The sequence below is a fragment of the Crinia signifera genome, chromosome 11 (assembly GCF_055691185.1).
Source record: "Crinia signifera chromosome 11, ASM5569118v1, whole genome shotgun sequence".
Lineage (NCBI taxonomy): Eukaryota > Metazoa > Chordata > Amphibia > Anura > Myobatrachidae > Crinia > Crinia signifera.
In genome coordinates this window covers 116,051,107-116,071,962 of record NC_139227.1, presented here as the reverse complement: position 1 = coordinate 116,071,962, position 20,856 = coordinate 116,051,107, and the positions used below count along the sequence as shown (strand labels likewise).

At 46.2% G+C, this 20,856-nt stretch overlaps 1 protein-coding gene across 1 annotated transcript in view; it reads right to left on the bottom strand.

The window, feature by feature from the left end:
- Positions 1-1,024: 1,024 nt before the first annotated feature.
- Positions 1,025-20,856, bottom strand: part of NUP160 (nucleoporin 160) — a 35,537-nt gene continuing 15,705 nt past the window's right edge. Inside the window, exons 14-36 of the mRNA XM_083164344.1 lie at positions 20,417-20,516; positions 19,969-20,134; positions 16,761-16,879; positions 14,777-14,937; positions 14,564-14,697; positions 13,532-13,605; positions 13,258-13,411; positions 12,600-12,669; positions 12,313-12,411; positions 11,579-11,698; positions 11,074-11,169; positions 10,901-10,995; positions 9,652-9,748; positions 9,452-9,557; positions 8,310-8,470; positions 6,252-6,312; positions 6,057-6,167; positions 5,795-5,918; positions 5,532-5,633; positions 4,321-4,462; positions 2,551-2,676; positions 2,361-2,465; positions 1,025-1,245 (exon numbers count right to left, since the gene is read on the bottom strand). Coding sequence (XP_083020470.1) covers positions 1,156-1,245; positions 2,361-2,465; positions 2,551-2,676; positions 4,321-4,462; positions 5,532-5,633; positions 5,795-5,918; positions 6,057-6,167; positions 6,252-6,312; positions 8,310-8,470; positions 9,452-9,557; positions 9,652-9,748; positions 10,901-10,995; positions 11,074-11,169; positions 11,579-11,698; positions 12,313-12,411; positions 12,600-12,669; positions 13,258-13,411; positions 13,532-13,605; positions 14,564-14,697; positions 14,777-14,937; positions 16,761-16,879; positions 19,969-20,134; positions 20,417-20,516 — 2,613 coding nt within the window. The 3' untranslated portion in view covers positions 1,025-1,155. The remainder of the gene's footprint in view (positions 1,246-2,360; positions 2,466-2,550; positions 2,677-4,320; positions 4,463-5,531; positions 5,634-5,794; positions 5,919-6,056; positions 6,168-6,251; positions 6,313-8,309; positions 8,471-9,451; positions 9,558-9,651; positions 9,749-10,900; positions 10,996-11,073; positions 11,170-11,578; positions 11,699-12,312; positions 12,412-12,599; positions 12,670-13,257; positions 13,412-13,531; positions 13,606-14,563; positions 14,698-14,776; positions 14,938-16,760; positions 16,880-19,968; positions 20,135-20,416; positions 20,517-20,856) is intronic.

The window sequence follows — 20,856 nt, the reverse complement described above, 5'->3', positions numbered from 1 at the left end:
AAAGGGGTCCTTTTCATACCCCTACTATCCAAGTGGGCATGGAGTTGGATATAAACCTGTGGCGAGCGTAGCGAGCCCGAAGCGTGGCGAGCGAACGGTATTCTGTGTCCCCTCGCGGGGCTCGCTACAGGTTTATATCCAACTCCATGCCCACTTGGATAGTAGGGGAGGAAAAGGACCCCTTTTCCCATTGAATTTCATGTTAAAATGGACTCAGTCCATTTTAACATTGAATCCTATGGAAAAATCGGGTCCATCGCATGCGATATAGTCGGATGCGATGCGATGGACCCGATTTCAAAATCGGCAGCCCAGATACTACATAAGTACCAATGTTTGATTTCCCCCAAAACCGGCATAATATGCTTTGCCCATTACCCTGTGAACACAATTAGATGGTGTAATGGTGTGGCCTTGCTGCCACACAGTACAGATTCCTATGGCCCTAACTGGGTGGAGTTTGTATATTCTCCCCGTGCTTGCATGGGTTTCCTACAGGCAATCCAGTTTCCTCCCACGATCCAAACATATAATGGTGGGTTAATTGGCTCCCAACTAAAATTAACTCGAGCGTAAATCTGTGGGTTAGGGATATAGATTGTAAGCTCTTCAGCAGGGACTGATATGAATGGCCAAATATTATCTTTAAATTGCTGCGGAATGTGTGTGCTATACAAATGACTGGTATTAATAATTCACTGTGAACGCAATGGTGTATAATGCACGTGTCGTGGTATAGACAAACATCAATAAACAATACTCCATCCAGAATATTTTTAGGTACATTTTAAATGGCCAAGGCAGGTACATATTAAGGAGGAGGTGACCCTGTGTTCAGTCTGTCTGGGTCCCCTCCTCTCCTGCGAGCAGCTACTGAGCACTAGGTGGTGTCCAGCTTTCCGTGCGGTGACAATCTGTGCATGCACAAGTAAAACATACAGCCATGTGAGTGTGCAGCATACAAATAGCATTCTCATTAATAACAAGAAGAAGTATTATCTGGAGAATTTGTGTACACAAAACATCATAGAAAATATTTTATTATTATTTTACAAAAAAATAACTGGCTGTGGCATAATGTTGAATTACAAATGTAGTTACAATTTCAAACATGGTTCTATCGCGGTCAGATGTGTCACCAGAAGGCCGCTGGGGCTAGCTCCTCCGAAGGGACAATAGGTTTGTAGTGGAGGTCTCAAGTTTACCAAAGTATTCGTCAAGTTTGGCTTTCAGCTTCTCAAGGAGCTAATACAAATCAAAATAGGAGACAATGTTAGCAGACTGCAGACAATGACTTAAATATACATTGAACTCCGTGGCGTAGCTACATATGTGGCAGTCCTCGCAGCGGCTTGGGGGAGACTCCAGCGGGGTCTGCGGTGGGCGCCATTGGCTGAACGGACAGGTGACCCAGGCAGCAGTGAGCGCAGAGATGGTCCTGCCCTGTACAAATCTAATGAGCGGGGACCCCAGTGCAGTGCATATTGAATGAGCGGGTATCTAATGAGCAGGTCAAGCTCATAACATATGCACTGCGCTGGGTCCCCGCTCATTAGATATGCATGGAGTGGGACCAGCTCAGCGGTCACTACTGCCTAGGTCGCCTGTCAGCTCAGCCAGTGGCACCCATAGTCCAACAGCTCGCCCCTTCTTGGGGTGGGGGGCTGGGGGTGGGCAGAGCACCGGATTTTCTTGGGCAGGGGGGAGAAAAATGTCGAGCTACGCCACTGATTGAATTTCAGGAGTTATCAGATTAAAAACAAACTTCTTGGCTGACAAATGCACTTATGAAAATTCTTGTGATCAACATGGATTAATGTCTTTGTTTTGTGCTTTGCAATTATAAATGGTTTGGATTGGCCAGTGATAAAAAACAGTTTATCACTTCACCGAGCTTAATAAATCTGCCCCTTAATTTCCTACGGTTACAGGTAAATACTTTTAAATAATTTATACTTATTAATTGGTTGGAAGCAGATACAGATGACCGGGTTAAGTCCAAGCTCTTAGGAGAAAAAAAAAAAAAGTAGACAGGCTGTACCCGGGCAAATTATTATTATTAGCGACAAACCCGGGCAAATTATATTGTGCATATAAACTGAACGATATCTGTAAACTATATAGTCAGTGATGTGACCTGACTCCCCCTCGATACATCCAACTCCCCATCCGAGCAGCACCACTCTATCTCCAGGGCAACCAAGAGGAGGAGGGGGGGGGGGGGGGGGGGGGGGTTACTAATTTCCTGGGCCCAGACTGGTAACAGGGGCCCAAACCCAGCCTGTAATAACATGACCGTTAGAAGCTGATTGGTTAGTATTCCCTATCTTCCCCCAAGATGAAAAATGAAATGTACTCACATCTCGGTTGTGCCGACTGTTATTGTTCTCTTCCAATGCCTGCAGGAGATGGTCGATCGCAGAGTAAGGCAGCCAAACCAATGGGGATACCGCAGAGAGAGGCAACTACAAGGGCAATAGGGGAAATGTATCATCGGGTTTAACGCAACAGTGGTGGGACATGGTCAGCCCAGCTCTCACCAACACTCACCTCTATCCCAAAGTACTGGTGACCTTTCCCCAAAATGGCATCTACATACTCCAAGACCAGCTCTGCAGCCTCTTCCAGGAGATCGTACTTCAAATAAAGGCGGAGTAATTCTGCTGCGTCCACAGCCTGCGGAGCAGATCGCACATCACATAAACCTCAGCCATGATGGCTTCTAATGTTCCCCATCAAGGAGTCTCAGGTGCCCAAGATGCAATAATTCCCGTCCCCGCTCCCTAGTTAGATCTTTCTGATGCCGAGACAGCACGGAATAAAGCCAGGACCAAGCTGGCCTGGGATACGTCACTTCCTGTGAGATGTCTAGTTCCGCTTGAGCCTAGGGCAGTGATGGCTAACCTTGACACTCAAGCTGTTGTTGAACTACACATCCCAGCATGCCATCAGTTTTAGCATGGCCAAATAGTAAAACTGGAGCAGGGCATGCTGGGATGTGTAGTTCAACAACAGCTGGAGTGTCAAGGTTAGCCATCACTGGCCTATAGCAGGCTGACAAGGCTCTGTAGAGGAGAATCCTTCCCATCACTAAAAGGCAATGCTGCACACTACCTTCTAAGCCCACTAGGCTACAGCCCTGACAAAGCTTGGCCTTTTCCAGGCCATCCAGCAGGAGCACAGGTGCACTCATTATTCACTGACACTTATTTCTATTATGATTTTCTGTGGACACCTGTAAAATGTGAACTGTTTCGGGTTCTTGAGGACCACTGCCTTAAATAATTTCTATTCATTTTAATTTAACAGTGTTTTGCCTCCTTCACCTTTCTACGGTGACTCCCTTTAGCGAAACTTTCTTTCAAAGCATTGAAAACCATTTAAAATGACTACTAAGCTCCTTTAAATGCATTAGCTTCGAATTGTGTGTAGTAAATTCAATAAAGTTTTGTTGAATTAAAAAAAAGTTGCAAATCCTAGGACTATCTGAGGCACAGGTGCACCATTAGGAGCCCATTTATTAATGCATTTTAGCTATTTCAAATCTGTTGTGTGTAATGCCAGGCCTGCCCCTTTTCGTGACGTTGCAGCCCGGGACCGCCCACAACAGTGACGTCGGCAGACCCGGTCCCCCCCCCCTTATGATGCCCCCGTGCATCTGCGCCATGCCCGCTACAGTTCCTAGAAAGAACACTAAGGATGGTAACAAGCCCTATACCGAGGTGTAATGTTCTATATTGCATTCTAATTTTCTGTCAGGCCAGAGCAGATCGATCCGCTGCTCCCATCATTGCACCTCATATTAGTCATACTGTCCACAGCCTGAGGAGCAGATCACACATCACTGATCGCTTCCGCTTTTTCCTATCTAGGAGTCTCAGGTCACCATGCACAATGACTTGTCTCCAAACCTACAAGCGTTCCCTGAAAACTCACCCCTTCAGGCAAGCTGATCAAATTCCAGAACCAGCCACATAACCTTCTTATATCGTATGTATCCAATCACATCCCCACTTTACAGTCCACATATATCCCCTCTTATCTTCACATTTTCCACCCTCCTGACCCCTGGCCAAACTGCTGGGTCACCGTATCTTACAGCCCACCAGGAACCTTTGCATTCTGGTGAAACTAATGCCTATTTCCCTATAGATTGTAAGCAGGGCCCTCATACCTTTGACTTGTCTGTAAATACCCAGTTTGTTGTATCACGGTCTACTATTGTAAAGCGCAACGGAACATGCTGCGATGTGTAAGAAACTGTTAATAAATGGTGCCCGCCCGCTATGTGCTGCAAGCAGCCAGGGTGAGCATACAAACCTTATAACTGTTTATTAGCCAGTTGGGCAGAGGCACTCCATGTGTCAGCATCTTGTCAATGATACAGCGGTGGTACAGATTGTTCTGGGTCTTATACTTCTCCAGATAGGAAGTCATTAGTCTCCAGGCTTCATCTGTGGCACTAGGGTGAAAGACAGGTCAAAACGTCTCATGCCTGCAAGTCTGGACCTCTGAAGCGCAAGGTTACACCTGAAACAAGGGATCTATGCCATGTATTTTTTAAGTCCAAATAGTTTAATGCACCATAACTTATTCCACAAATCCTCTAACGCTTCACCTACATACAGGACATACATATGTATTTCTCCCGCATAAAAACTCCACGTTTTTACACAACATGACTGTATACACGTTCCCTTATTCAGAACGGTCTGCTGCGGTAACTAATAGGCAGAATGCCACAGAGTTCAGAAAGTAAATACCATTCAAAGCCTAGGGAAAGAATTCACTTCCAAAATCTGCGTGTAGAGGAAAACACGGTAATGAACAGTATAAGGGAAAAGGCACAAACAGGTAGCGACAAACAAATAACTAAGGAAAAACAAATGAAATCTTTTAAGTTCTATGCACCATAGAAATGATTCTATGCTAAAGGGCACTGCGCACATATTTCATCCTGGAATTAAAGGTCAGAGATTTTCGTGGCGGCGGATGGGTTTCCATAGCAGGACACTATGGAAAGCCGTCCGTTACATCGCTCATCTACCAATAATACCAGCAGATAAGAGGCGGTGGGCAGTGATGATCAGCACTCATCGCTGGCCCATAGACACTGGGTGGCTTTTGAACCGAAAGCAGCGCAAATCGCCCGGTGTGTACAAGTTTTCAGGTCTGGACAGTTTATTTTACAGCCTCTAAAAAGAGTTACATTTTTAAAAACCTAATTTAAGGTTTCTCCTAGTTGCTTACTTGTCAGTATCCTTTAATACATTATTCCATCCCGTCCCATCTGTCCCCTAGCCACATATTTTTTTACTTTTTCTTTATCACATAAACCTAATCACCATGCCTTGAATAGGTCATATACCTGCGTGCGGTATTCCGTCTGTTAGTTACAGCTGCAGACAGCTCTGACAAGGGAACTTTCAACGGCCATATTGTATCAGGTTACAAACAAATTTGCCTGTCCAGCACTGAGGTTGTGGACAGTATCCTTTCAATAAAATGTGTAAAGAAACCCACTGCCATACCTTGACTCCTTGGCGATGACCACAGTCGACAGTTGATTGGCAGCCAACCAGTGCCACGCCTCAGCTTGAGCAGAATCTCCGCCATTTTGTAATGTGATGCATCTGACAAGCAGGAACAGAAATGCATTACACACACACACACACACACGTAGTAGCTTAAGACGCCAAACACACGTGCGCAAACATAACCCGGGAAGGACCTGTTCCTACTACGAACAAGTAGAAATCCAGGGAAGGATCAACATTACACAAAAGGAACTTACTTGTAAGCCAGGCCCTCAAATACAGGCGTGAGGGCAAGTTTGAAGGTTTGGCAGAGCAAAATGGCGGTATCAAACAATCCAGCCTGCACCAAGAGAGACACCATTTCCTCAGCGGCTGCACTCCCTGCAAGACATGGGGTGGTTATATTAACAATGAGGTTTTAAAGCTTGCAAATGAACAGTCTTAGAATTCGATCTGAGCAAGGAGGTCTGCTGTGGAACCACAAGTCCCAGGAACCGGTCCAGATACCAATTCTCTTACCGGCTACTGCTGTAGCACTCTTATCATGCTTTGCCAACGTCAGCCGTGTCTGAGACAGAATATACTCCTTCTCCAAGTCCTGCAGCTCCAGAATCTCGATCTGGCTACTTCCTGTAAAATAAACCACAACTGGGAATTGTGGGACTTTACGAATGCGGAACAGATACGGTATAAGACACTGGAGCATGAACTTACTGGGGAGCTCTGCAGATTCCCCATCGTGGCTCCGCTTTGGAGATGCTCCTGGTCGTTCATACTACACAAGTAAATAAAAGGAATGTGGTTAGCTTAGAACATTATCACTGAGACACCTGGATATCACTACTAGGGTTACAATTCACCAAGCTTTTAGTGTCCTGGCCCATGCTGGTATAACTTGGCTGGGGCAGAAGAACTATAATCAAGTTCCCCTGTACTCACATATCCAGATTTAATCTTATGTAGGCAAACTGTTACTATGGAAAGACAAGTCACCAAAACTGTAATGTTAAAGTATTGCTTTGTTGTCAAATACCCTGCAACTGTATGACGTGTGTGTACAGGGAGGCTACAGGACGCACCAGACCGGCGCTCGCTACTGCTGGACGCACCAGACCGGCGCTCGCTACTGCTGGACGCACCAGACCGGCGCTCGCTACTGCTGGACGCACCAGACCGGCGCTCGCTACTGCTGGACGCACCAGACCGGCGCTCGCTACTGCTGGACGCACCAGACCGGCGCTCGCTACTGCTGGACGCACCAGACCGGCGCTCGCTACTGCTGGACGCACCAGACCGGCGCTCGCTACTGCTGGACGCACCAGACCGGCGCTCGTTCCTGCTGGACGCACCAGACCGGCGCTCGTTCCTGCAGAACACACAAGACCGGCGCTCGCTACTGCAGAACACACAAGACCGGCGCTCGCTACTGCAGAACACACAAGACTGGCGCTCGCTACTGCAGAACACACAAGACTGGCGCTCGCTACTGCAGAACACACAAGACTGGCGCTCGCTACTGCAGAACACACAAGACTGGCGCTCGCTACTGCAGAACACACAAGACTGGCGCTCGCTACTGCAGAACACACAAGACTGGCGCTCGCTACTGCAGAACACACAAGACAAGACCAGTACTCGCTACTGCAGAACACACAAGACTGGCGCTCGCTACTGCAGAACACACAAGACAAGACTGGCGCTCGCTACTGCAGAACACACAAGACTGGCGCTCGCTACTGCAGAACACACAAGACAAGACCAGTACTCGCTACTGCAGAACACACAAGACTGGCGCTCGCTACTGCAGAACACACAAGACTGGCGCTCGCTACTGCAGAACACACAAGACTGGCGCTCGCTACTGCAGAACACACAAGACTGGCGCTCGCTACTGCAGAACACACAAGACTGGCGCTCGCTACTGCAGAACACACAAGACTGGCGCTCGCTACTGCAGAACACACAAGACTGGCGCTCGCTACTGCAGAACACACAAGACTGGCGCTCGCTACTGCAGAACACACAAGACTGGCGCTCGCTACTGCAGAACACACAAGACTGGCGCTCGCTACTGCAGAACACACAAGACTGGCGCTCGCTACTGCAGAACACACAAGACTGGCGCTCGCTACTGCAGAACACACAAGACTGGCGCTCGCTACTGCAGAACACACAAGACTGGCGCTCGCTACTGCAGAACACACAAGACTGGCGCTCGCTACTGCAGAACACACAAGACTGGCGCTCGCTACTGCAGAACACACAAGACTGGCGCTCGCTACTGCAGAACACACAAGACTGGCGCTCGCTACTGCAGAACACACAAGACTGGCGCTCGCTACTGCAGAACACACAAGACTGGCGCTCGCTACTGCAGAACACACAAGACTGGCGCTCGCTACTGCAGAACACAAAAGACTGGCGCTCGCTACTGCAGAACACACAAGACTGGCGCTCGCTACTGCAGAACACACAAGACTGGCGCTCGCTACTGCAGAACACACAAGACTGGCGTTCGCTACTGCAGAACACACAAGACTGGCGCTCGCTACTGCAGAACACACAAGACTGGCGCTCGCTACTGCAGAACACACAAGACTGGTGCTCGCTACTGCAGAACACACAAGACTGGCGCTCGCTACTGCAGAACACACAAGGCTGGTGCTCGCTACTGCAGAACACACAAGACCGGTGCTCGCTACTGCAGAACACACAAGACTGGTGCTCGCTACTGCAGAACAGCCAATGTACGGGGCAGAGGAGATACATTACCACAGCGCCTGTTGCTGGCTGCACTATCCAGGCATACTCGGGCCGGATGAGGTATAGACAGTTCAGACATGCCAGGTAAGAGTTCACTTGCTTCTCAAGACCTCTTAGAGTTCGGACTTCTCTGCCAAGACGCATTCCGTATTCAAACATTACTGTGCCGGCTGTGGACATAACGGGGAAGTTACATATACAGTATAAAGCGCGGCATAACAATCACAGCCCCGCCACCAACAGCCTGGGCAGGAGCGTGTAACCTATGAAACTCATCAATTGTGCCATTCATCAAGATGCCTGTAGTCATAAACAGAATCAGCCATTCAGCCTACGTGTGCTAATCATCAATATATTATATCTAGGATCAGGGCTGGGGTATGGGGGACAGCATGAGGGGGCTGGCCAAGGCCCACCGACACCAATATTGGAGTGCGCCAGGCCCACCGATGTTAGTGTGGGAGGCAGGCCCGGCATCTACAGCAGTTCACCAGCGGGGATGGACGTCAGGCTGTTCTAGCAGGAAGCTGCTAGAGGGGCAGGGTGCATTTTGTCCTTTAAAAATCAGGCAGGGTCGCGACGCAGGGGCTCTACTGCTTATGTCCCAATCATGCAAATAATATGTGAGGATATCTGAGAACAAGGACACCATACCTGCATATACAGATCTAAAGGAATCCATCTGTTCCATCAAAAATACGGTACCGTATGGACTTATAACTACTTCATCAGTTCAGTCAAAAACGTGACATTTTATTGCCCCCTTATTTTAAAGGTATTTAATAATTGACCTGTAAAATTGTGAAGTTTATATTGTGTATAATCTTATTTTAATTATTATTTTTTTTTTTAATAAAAACCTATTTAGTGGTACTCGATATGTTTAAGCATTAATTTTGCTAATATTGGAAATCAGCGCAGTCTACCCCCCCTTTTTCTTTTCCATATCTATTTTGGGGACTGACAAGCCCCACCTTTGTACTGCAGCTTGACAAAGCCACTCAAATCTCTGCGCCTCCTACAGGTAACCTAGTTACCTACCTCTTTTTTCTAGGGTCGCGACACAGCCTAGCATGAACTATAATATAATCTATATCTATCATAAAATTTTTCAAGCAGGACGTAAAAATGCTTAAATAAATAATTATTACCTTTACGATAGTTATGCCGATAAATATGGAAAGCGTACAGGAGCTCATAGTAATTATGGGTCATCAGATCAACAGCACGAGCGCGGGATTCAATTATACCGACCACCTGAATAACACACACAGATTACGGACAATATTAACGACCACCACGAATATCTTCCATCACATGACTGGGCGCTTCCAGCCAGGACAACAGTTACCTCATTATGAAGATTCACATAGGGAAAATTGACCAGGTCTTGAAGCTGGGAGCGCTCACACAGAATGACCACCAGCTGTCGCAAACAGTCCAGTTGCCTACAAGATACAAGTATAATTATCAGTCCCCCAACAGCAAAAAAAGAACGAAGTAAAACAGTAAAAAAAAAAATCAGAACGCAATTAAAAAAAAAAAAAAAAAAAAAAGGTGAGCCTGCAATTTCTCATTTCTAGAGCAGTGGTTCTCAGTATAGGGTTGCAATTATTCAAAAATCTGTTGAATTGTTTATTTTAGACTCCTCCCATCAGTATGGGGTTGCAATTATTCAAAAATCTGTTGAATTGTTTATTTTAGACTCCTCCCATCATTTTATGCCTCCACAATGCTGCCATGCAGGTGCTCTCTGATGACTACACGTTATATGATCTTCTGCAGTAACTTTCTGGGGTCCTGTAATTATTTTTATTGTCTGATGGGGTCCCAGAGCAAAATAGTTTGAGGACCCCTGTTCTAGAGTAACCGTTTTTTTTTTGTTTTTTTTTTAAACAGTACCTTATAATAACCAGTAGGTGTCGCTGGAGATATTGGTTATATAACTTCAGCATTTGTGAACAGAAATGGCAAGATTCCCTTCAGCTACAGTACCCTCCGTCATTGGGATACAGTCACTCGGTCGCCAAATAAAATAGGTTATGGCTAAGGTCGACACAAGCATATGGGTGACAGTCAAAAGGTCGACATTATTTTTTTTCACTCTAACAGCAGAATCCTACTGAAAGCTCGCTCCGAGCTAGGCCACGCCCCTTCACAACTAATTTACGCTCCCATTCTAAACTCTGGGCCACAACACAGACAGAGTATACATTGAAATGGCAATTTGGAACTAACCAAACTATCATTCTGTAAGCTGGCTGAACCTAATCATTCCAACTGACTTCAGCACTCTGGAGCTAAGTAGTAATTTCAGAAGAGAACATCCTCATTTTTCTGGCAGCTGATTAAATCCTATTCCAATTCAGAATCTCACCAGCAGGGGGCATGTAAGTATTTTCAGGGAAGAGGAACTATCTGGCCCACACAGAGTGCACCAATTTCCCCAATACAGAAGATTATATACCTGTAGATCTAGGAACAACTAAATTGTGAACCATTATTCACGATGTGTCTACTAGCGACTTCAGTGTGAGTATACCTTGCGTTGTGCGGCATGTGGGATTAGTATCACAGCCATGCCTATCGGAGACCATTACCTGCTGTGATCAGGAATCTGCGTCAGTGCATCGTAAGCCTGGCTGTTGTGTCCCAAGTCCAAGTGATGTTTGAAAATCCGGGTCCTCAGAGCCGCCTGATGGAAGGTAGAATGTTATGTGAGCAGTTACACCGCATGGTAAGTGCAGAGGTGAATACGGAGATCGGCTCCTACCTGACTCCTCCAGTCGTCAGCAGCCTCCGTAATCGCTAAATTGGATAACTTAATGACCATTTCCGGCAAGCCTACGTCTTCCAGGAGACGCAATACCTGCAATCAAAGGGAGTCCTCGCATTTACAGCCCATGCAAGACAGAGAAGGAGAACCCAACCAACACACTACCAGATTTACAGCTAGTGCGCGGACCCCCGGATTTTGGCTTTGGTTTTAATCATTGCCGTGTTTTGGCAAAACCATCCACAAGCTTTTTGTTTCGGAGTGGGTTTTTGGTTCATAAAAAAAAAAAAGAAGCTGCATTACATTAGCAGCACCTCCCCCCCCCCCCCCCCCACCCCCACACAGGCATGAAAGCAACGGTAACAGCTGTTTTTGGACAGACTGTTCTCAATCTCCATTTTCAATACACATTAGCGCCATCTAATGACTGAATACGAGATTGTCGGACACTAGTTGGCCCATATTCTCAGGGGCCTAGGCAATTATAAGAAAGACTGTTTACTCTGTTGTAATACTGAAGACAGGCAGAGGCAGGGGGCTCCCCTTCTTCCACACGGATTAACTTCTCCAGGAAATCTTCTCGCTCCACCTCAGAGGACGCCCGGCAGAAGCATTCCAAAGCCTAGAGAAGGGACACGGCTATGATTAAACGGATGCACCAGTCCAGCAACACTTGTGTGATTTACATAGATTACATATGGTTTTCGAAAAACAGATTGTAAATACAAATTAAATTGGAGAAAGTTTGCAGTTTAAGAACCAACAAACAGGTAACATGTAGCACAATGTAATTTCTGCTAAACTTAATATTAATCATAGAAGGGAACCGGTGACTAGAAGCCTACCCCACTCACTACTAAGTCCATAAACTTCACCTGTGGCAGGCAGGAAGTGGCACATCCCAGCCTTCCCTGCTGTTAGATCATGCTTAAACCCCGTGGGAATGCATGCTGGGATTTGCAGCACCCTTAACTAAACCAGTGGTTCCCAACCTGGGGTACGTTTAAATCGGAGGCTGAATCCCAGAAGTTATAGTGTCATCGGGAACTTATTTGCCAACCAGTATTATGTGCAATATCCTACTTGCCACTTCCATAGCTTATCATGGTTAATTACAAGTACGGATCATCTATATTATTAGCCATTAAGAGGTAAAAGGTCAGAGGGCGTGACCCCTGTGTCCTATATAAGGAATGGACATCTATACACAGGCAGTAAATATTCAACACATCTCACCTTTTGCCCCTCTCCGGTGACCAGGTAGCACTGTCCCATCATAAAGTGACATGAGCCAACATTCACTTGACACCACGGCTGCAGGAGACGCACATACTCCTGGGAAGGGAAGGGCACAATGATGCATTACAGAGGGTGTTCTTCCCCGTATAAGAGACAGACACCTGGCTCGCCAATACGGGAAGTTCATTAAGTATCAGTGGTACAGTAGTGGACATGCTAGCCTTAACCAATAGGGTAGGGAGGACATACAAACAGTGGCCACCATCCAGTATGCAGTACCCTACCTGGAGCTGAGTATATTGACAATTTCTCATCAAACACTCTGGAAACAAGAAGCCTGGGTTTGAAGGCCAGCTAGTGATTTGGTTAAAGAGCATAACTTGGGAGGGCTTCACATTTCCTAACAAAATACATTGCAGGCATTGGTATTATGGTGAAAATGGTCTAAACTAGGGCTGGCCAAAATCGGTCCTCGAGCGCACACACAGCATCCAGTCTCCACCGCCACCGAGGATGTGCGAGTTGCTGTATGGGGCTGCGATCAGTGCCATTTCTCAAGGCTGGCGCGCAGGTGTTTAGAGTATCTATAGAGGGGCAGGTGTGTAGAATTACTAATGTAAGGGGCAGGAATAAGGGGCCTACTCGTGTTGCATGATGTGTAAAAGGGGTATATGGTGTGCTACAATACATTCAAAGGCACACCCCCTATTTCTGGAGTGCGGCTCTCGAATATCTGGTGTAAGTATTAAGTGGCTGAAATCATTGCCCACCTTTGATATAAAGGGTTATTTGGAGGGGTTACAAACACCTTTTTGGCTTTTTTGATAGTGAAAGTAACACGAGGACTCCCAACAGTCACGGATCACATTTCAAAGTCAACAAAATAGAAGACATAGTAAGTAATAAAGTCACTTAGATACTCCTGCATATAAAGAAGGATACAGGTGCTGCAGAAGGTACGTGGTGATGTCAGTGATCAGCTGTGTCCAGTTCAGACTGTGCGTCTGTGGAGCGTTGTACCGAGCAAAGATTTGCGACAATCGCTTTCTCACCACGTCTTGGAAGAATAACTCCACAATCGTCTGCGGTGCAGAAACTGCACAAAAACAAATGGTTACATGTGATCTGCAAACAACCGCATTCCTGATGTTATCGATGCAGGTTTTACATTGGAGGGATAACAGCGCAGCCCTTGGTAGTAAAGGATAAAGCTTACCGTATCTCTGTACGGGCGTGAACGCCGATGAGTTGGACAGCTCCAATACGGACAGATGCAGAAGATTCAATTCTCTGTGAAGACAGAGCGTTTGCGGAACACATTTGCTACAGTGCACAACACTTCAAATAACATGTCCCATCCAAATCATCCGCTGCCGACTCGGCACTACAGGTAACTCAGATGATGAGTATTAACAGATGACCGATTATCACTTACTTTACCAGCCACCGCACGTTAATAAAATCTTTTATTAGCTTAAATGGAGATGGAAACAACCAGCAGCAATGCACTATGATTGGCTTAGGGACTCCGTAGCAGCAGCCAATGAGGATGTTCCAATCATGTCATGTGACGGTCTTGTGTCCCCACTGCTGCAGCGCACTCAGGCCAATTCCAACTAATACTGAGATGTAATTAGGGGGAAACACACAAATGGTCCTGATTCTGGTTGACTAGTAGCGTAAATTCGCTGCATGGCGAGCCACCCAACACCGCCCACTGGACTAGTGAATGCCCACTCCCTGCCGCATTGCGGATGGATGTTTAGCATAAACAAACATTCACATGGGAGTCAAATCATTAGATGGTCACAAATATAAGTCAGTCTGGACTGACCTATATTTGTGGCGTCTGGGTCCGAGAACAGGGCGGGCAGTTGACGTCCTGTGCGTTCGCATGGAGACGCCCAGCGGGTTCCTGGGTGCACCCATAGTTTTTGTGGGTACATTCAGGAAACACTGGGCATCCACATACACCATGCCCCTGCCTGCCTCCATCCCACCCACCCACCCACCCCTGTACGAAAGCCTTGGCGAATATAAACATCATCGGTCCCCGGTGCAAAACCGAAGGGACCGAGTCAACCAGAACAAGGCCCAATGATGCAAAACCGAAGGGAGGTACAAAGGTAACAATGGTACCATATAAGAGTTGCTTGGGAATACGTACAAGCCAATTAAAGTAACCGCAATCTGTAAAACTGCATTAAAATCAAATCCAAAGAACAAACAAATTAAGACCCAAACTCACAATGCATCCAGAGGAACCGCAGACGCCAGACACTGGCTTCCCCAGCGGATGACGTAGTAGGATAGCAGCATTTGGGAGGTGCGTGGTATGAGATCTTGCTGTGACTGCAGCAGATGCCCGCCTCCTGCAAAGGCCTATGGGAGAAAGCAGTCCAGTTAATGCAGTCCAGTTGGAGCCCCAGGTAAACAGTTACGTGTCGATGATGGTGCTCACCCGATCTCCCATCCTTAACAGGAGGTGCTGAAGAATTAGTAAGTCGCGGCAGATCAAGAACCGCGTAGCAGAGATTTTGCAGACAGCCTGACAGACTATGCTGGCGGCTGTGACACTGCCGTATAGATTGGAGAGGTTCATCCGGACATTCAGAGGTTGACCTAGTTAAAATATACATATTAAAAGTACAAATACAATGAAAGATTAGGCACACTGCAGGTTTATGTGGAAGCAGCGAACCCTAGGTATCAGCCCCAGACTATGTTACACATAAGGCCGAGGCTGAATCGTGACGATTCACAGGAACCAATATTCTGACTTCCGACAACTTTCACAGTTAATCAAAAACGTCTGCCTGGGAGCGATGGACTGCTCAGGCCAATAACCCCACTATGGAGGCCAGCACAGGATTTCCTCACCATGCTGTCATGTGGGTTAACGGGCCAGACACAAAGACCCAGAGTGGCCAACAAGCAGGTTGCTCTGGCACTTTGCGTAGACATAGCACTTTAACTTCACTGTGGAGACCCTGATGGTCCCTAGTGTTAGCACCAGGGTCAAACATTGAGTCTGTTTTAGAGGTGGACGGTAACTAATAGCAATGCCGATGTTGGCGAGACGAGCGATTTGCTATTGTGAGTGTGTGCACATTTCTCTGAAAACGGGGCATGGTTATCCTGACTGTACGGCGTTAGAAATGAAGTAGTCAAGCGATGAGAATTCCTAAGCAGTGATCTAAAATGAACATCATAAAAAAAAAAAATTATGTGCGACATGTGGGCGTGTCAGAGGGAGTGGCCTAAATTTTCAACCACATAGCCAGTATTGATGGTGAACCTGATGGTGCACCGATGGTGGAGTGTCTGGAACCACCTGCGATGTTACTACGTACCGGGGCGCAGAAAAGGGGCGTCTAACCGCTTGCACTCTGGCGCAAACTAGTAGACAATAGGGCAGACATAAAGTATCATTAGAATATTATCGCACCCGCGCCTGAAGTCACTACTGCTCATTCGCCTCAATATAGAGCATTTGTTTCCTACGATTGGACCACTACAACCACCCAATGTCTGTGATTGGCCGATTACCCTACCCAGCATTGGGACGGATGTATTAAAAACTACCAACCAATCAGCATCGGTCATTTAAAAAAAAACTTCTCTACAAGAAGTATATTTCTTCCATAATAGCCTTGGTTACTAGCACAACCGGTCCCAGTGGATAGGTCAGTCAGGGTCGCCATTGCCAAGCCCGTCCCTGTATCCAGGACAGAAGTACACAACTAAAAATCAGGCCTTTAGCACTAGTAGCAGAATAGCTGGATAAAATCCGATAATAAAAACCCATAATAGGTAGTGGTAAGGTATTATACGGTGAGAGTGGGAAGCCCAAGGTGGAATATAGACCCAGCTGTGGTGCTGGACGAGGAGGGAGCTCACCAAACCAGGAGTACCCATGCGTTTGGCACTGACCAGCAGCCCTACGCCACAATGTATCACTCGCGTCCCTCCGTGTATAAAGGTGCCCATACACTAGTAAGATTTATCTGCAGATCTGGCTGGTTGGAACAAAAACATGGTTATGGATGAGTGACAGTCAGTTTTCCAGCATTTCCAAGCAAATGGTCAACTGTCATTTGCCCTCATCCATAACCATGTTTTTGTTCCAACCAGCCAGATCTGAAGATAAATCTGCGTGTGTATGGCCACCTTAAGGGACAGGTTAACAACCAATATGAGGTTTGACGAGTGCCGTAAAAGGCGAGTGACCATGTCAGCCTAACTGCATGATGATGTTAATTTTTCGAAACGTAGGTGCCGACAATCTGTCGACATTCAGAACCGGTCGACTTTCTGAATACAGAAAGAACACTGTAGGCTACATTCATTAAAAAACAGCCATAGGTATATTACCAGCAGGAGATGATCAGAGCCTTTGATCTGCACAATGCTAACAACTAAACGGATCATATTATAAATCTAACCAAGGTCTATATCCAGAGAAGTCGTCTCATAATCCATCTCTCGGAGCAAGTTTCCGATGGCCTGGATGGGGTTTCTGATGTCCTGCAGCTTATTGTTAACGTCCTCCAAGATATTCTCCCTGTATAGGGTAAAAAAGTGAGAACCGAATTACTTCAGTTAAAACCAGCTGCAGCACCCGGCTCTGCTCCCAAAGTAGTATATAATTAACAGCACGGCTCCACGAATAAAGCGGTCCATACATCTAAAGATTTAGGGAGGTATTCAATCAGGGGTCACGACAGTCGGAATTCCGGGAAGTTTGCACTCAGCGCGACTGTAACTCGACAGAAGGAATTCATTGTTCTGGCTGTCAAGTGTATGTGAAAATGGCCACTGATTGTCGAAATAAAAAGTCGTGAATTCGACAATCCGCGACCATTTCCAACAAAACAGATCAGACTTGTTTTAAAGTTGGATCTGTTTTGTCGTAATCTGCCTTCAATGCTGTCAGAAATAGTGGCCAGGATTGGATACCGCCCTTATTGCCCAATCTGGCAGGTTGGAAAAAAATCTGGTAATATATGGGAGCAAATAACAGCTGACCATTTGATTCAAAATGCTGGAAAACTGACACAATAAAATCATCATTCAGATATTACCAGATTTTTCTTCCAAGCAGCCATATCCGACAATAAATCTTTAGGTGGAAGACCAGCTTAAGTCTATCACGGTGTGCTGAAATTGTGTGAGGTGTCCTGCATTACAATCCTTTGCCCTACTGATCCTTCACTGCTCTATATAGCCTGTGGTTGCTCTCCTAATTTGTGTAATATAGGAGGTCTGGACACTATCCTGTGTGCACTCTGGTGGTGTGCTAGCCACCACCATCCTGCCACGTTTCATGAGGTCTGGCCCCTTGCAAAGTATCCTCCAGGCCATCAACGCTTCCACTCAGAGGCTCCTCAATACACTTGGTGACATCACGGTTGCGCCTTTGAGCACTAATCCAGTGATCTGCATATCACCTGCAACAGATCCACATCTGGATCCACCTGGTCAGAGTGGGGTGGCTCCTGCAGCCGATGCTGGTCTCTTTATTTCTGATACTGAGGGATATTTAAAGTTCCACTATGCAGCTGAACCAATCGATATGAAACTTCTACATCCTGTGTCCATGCCCTATGTGCGGCCTGAGTCTCCGAATCTCCTCGATATACACTGCCAGAAGGAGAAGTATTTTATAAATCCTGATGCCGATATCTTTACACCTTTTGTTTCATCCTATCATAATGGAATGTCGCCTATTGTCCCTGATGATGCTCTGCTTCCCATTGGATGGCCCCGTCCAGACATTCGTTATGTGACTCGTTCAGAACATTTTATTCTCCAGGAGTCCATTTCTGTATGTCTCCAAAGCCTATACACTTCTCCTCGGTTTCACAGCATGTTTCTGGACTTAATGTCACAAAATTCCCGCTTTCCATGTGTATTTCCTTGGGCGCACGAGAAAGGAACTACTATTTATATTGCTCTGCTATTACTAACTGACACCCTGCTTCCGTCCTCTCAGGATGGGGAGCCTTGGCCAGATTGATGTCCTCATACATATAGCTGAGGCCTACCTCCACAATATTTGGTTCCTGATATGTTCCTTTAATACTAGTATAGTTGTTGTCCATTTTATGTGCAGATATGTTTGTGCAGTTTATTCTGTTGGGATGCGGTTGGGGTCCCGGCGGTCGGGGTCCCGACACTTTCTCCCTCCGTGGGTGTCCACGACGCCCCTGGGGGAGAATAAATTAGTGTGCCGAGCGTAGCGAGGCACCGGGCCCGCTGCACGGCGGGCGCATCGGGCCCGCAAGGGGGGGCGATCCACGTCCCCCCCTTGTCGCGGTTTTGGCGGTCGGGGTTCCGGCATCGGGGTTTTGGGTGCCGGGATTTCATACTGAATCCATTCTGTTAGTCATTGAAATAGTATAGTTGCAATAACTGCCACATTCCTTTTTTTTCTTTTTCCTTTATTTCCTTTTGCAGCGGGAGAGTTAATTCTATGCATGTTACGGGTTAACTATATACTCCTCAATTGTTATGTGATTCTTTATTTTTCTGTTGCCCCATCCAGTCCATACTGCAGTAATCCTTTTACTGGGTGGGTGGGATGAAGGGGTTACCTAGTTTGGTATAGCTTAGCTATGTTATTGGTGCGCCCATCCTGATGGATGTGCGGGTATCAGTCTAGCTAGGGACCACAGGTTGCTACCTTCAATACAGGGGAGGGAGGGTCTAATTAGGTATAGGTAGTAGAGTAGGGGTTAGATGGTTATGGGCTCCAGGTATACCTCAGTTGGGGGCAGGTTATACAGGGTGGGGGGTTTTGAGGTAGGGTTGTGTTTGTAATTATTGTATTTTTTTTTATTTTGGGTAGTTGGGCATGCAGTATATACTTTTTACCCTAGATTAATATGGTCACTGCAAGATATATTGAGCGATTCCTACTAAACAAGACGATGCTACTTACTATATCCCAGTATTCAGTTACTGTGTCAATATAAAATATATAATATTTTTTTTTGCTTGGTTGTGCCCAAATGGCGCCTTCGGTGCATGTACTATTACGTCGATATTCTGAGATAATATGGATACCTATGATATGTAAACCTTGTTCCCCTATATAAGGTCGTATATATGTAATTATATATATATGCTATATTCCTTAATGTCTATATTGCAGTTTTGCTTTGATGCCCTAATTACCCCCATCTATGTTTGGGGTGGGTTTTTTTTTCTGTTCATGGTATATAAAAATCCAATAAAAATGATTGAATTAAAAAAAAAAGTCCATCACGGTACACAGCACACATGTACAGCAATGTTCTGATTGGTTGCTATTGATGCGTGTACGCCGGTTGCTGCAGACTTGGCGAGAGCAGTGCATGGGACCCTCCATGTGAAGCCCCACCCACAGCCCTCTGAAGACCGATAACACTTCACCTGAACTGTACCTGGGAAAATTACCTACACAATGAAAACAGCAAGATGTACAGAGAGAAAATAGTTATTTGTAAATATATGTAACAAGTGACGTCATGGGGTCACCACTGTACATGCAGGTTGTGGCTACACAGCCAAAATTGACCTGTATTTTCAGTTGACGGGTGGGTAGTTAATGATAACTATATTGAGCATACACTAGTTATATAAAAAAAGGCCACACAAACTGCCACTTACACGTCATTTGCAATCAGCTCGTCCAAAATCTGTTTTGCGACTCTCTCCGGTGGTTCCTGATTGCAGCAGGCGGACTCGATCGTGTAGGCCATGTCCGCAGAGAGATAATCTCCGATCACACGTAGACACTGTATCAGATAGATTGTGTCACTGGCAAGTTCCACGTCTGCAGAGGAGAACAGAACACGGAAATAACATTACACTACCACAAACGTTTGCCTCGGACTTATATTTGCTCCCCAAAAGGAGGGAACAGCTGAAAATAACACACGATTGTCCTGTGGGAGAAGTTAATATATTGCCCTGCGCGGACCATGCGCATGTGCAGTCCCACAAACTTTGGGACCGGGCCGAACTTGCAGAAGATTAGAATCACCCCAAAGACCCCAAATTTACTCTAGTTATCGTAAGCAATGTGTTAAAGACACTATGAAGTCATTTATCTCACCGTCTGAGATGACACTTTCATCCTCGGTAAGCAAGTGCTCTGCTGGTAATAGGTATAAATGATCCACCAAGGAACAAGGGGCAAGGAAAGATGAGAAACCCTGGTTGGGAGAAGAAGTGAAAACTCGCGTTAATAAGAATCAGTTATATTATATTCCGTGCTCTACGCGTGTTCTCTATACAACGCATGCAAACGACATAGGGAGCTTAATTTACCAAAGGGAACGAAGGCAAAGAATCCACGAGCTGTCCGAAACACAGACAAAGCAAACTAGGGGCCAGATTCTCTAAGCTTCAAAATAGAGACTGATAAACAGCCAGCCAATCAGCTCCTAATTGCCATGTCACTGACTGTGTTTGAAAAATGTCCGACAGGAGCCGATTGGCTGGCTGTTTATCACTCTCTATTTTATCACTTTTGAAGCTTAGAGAATCTGGCCC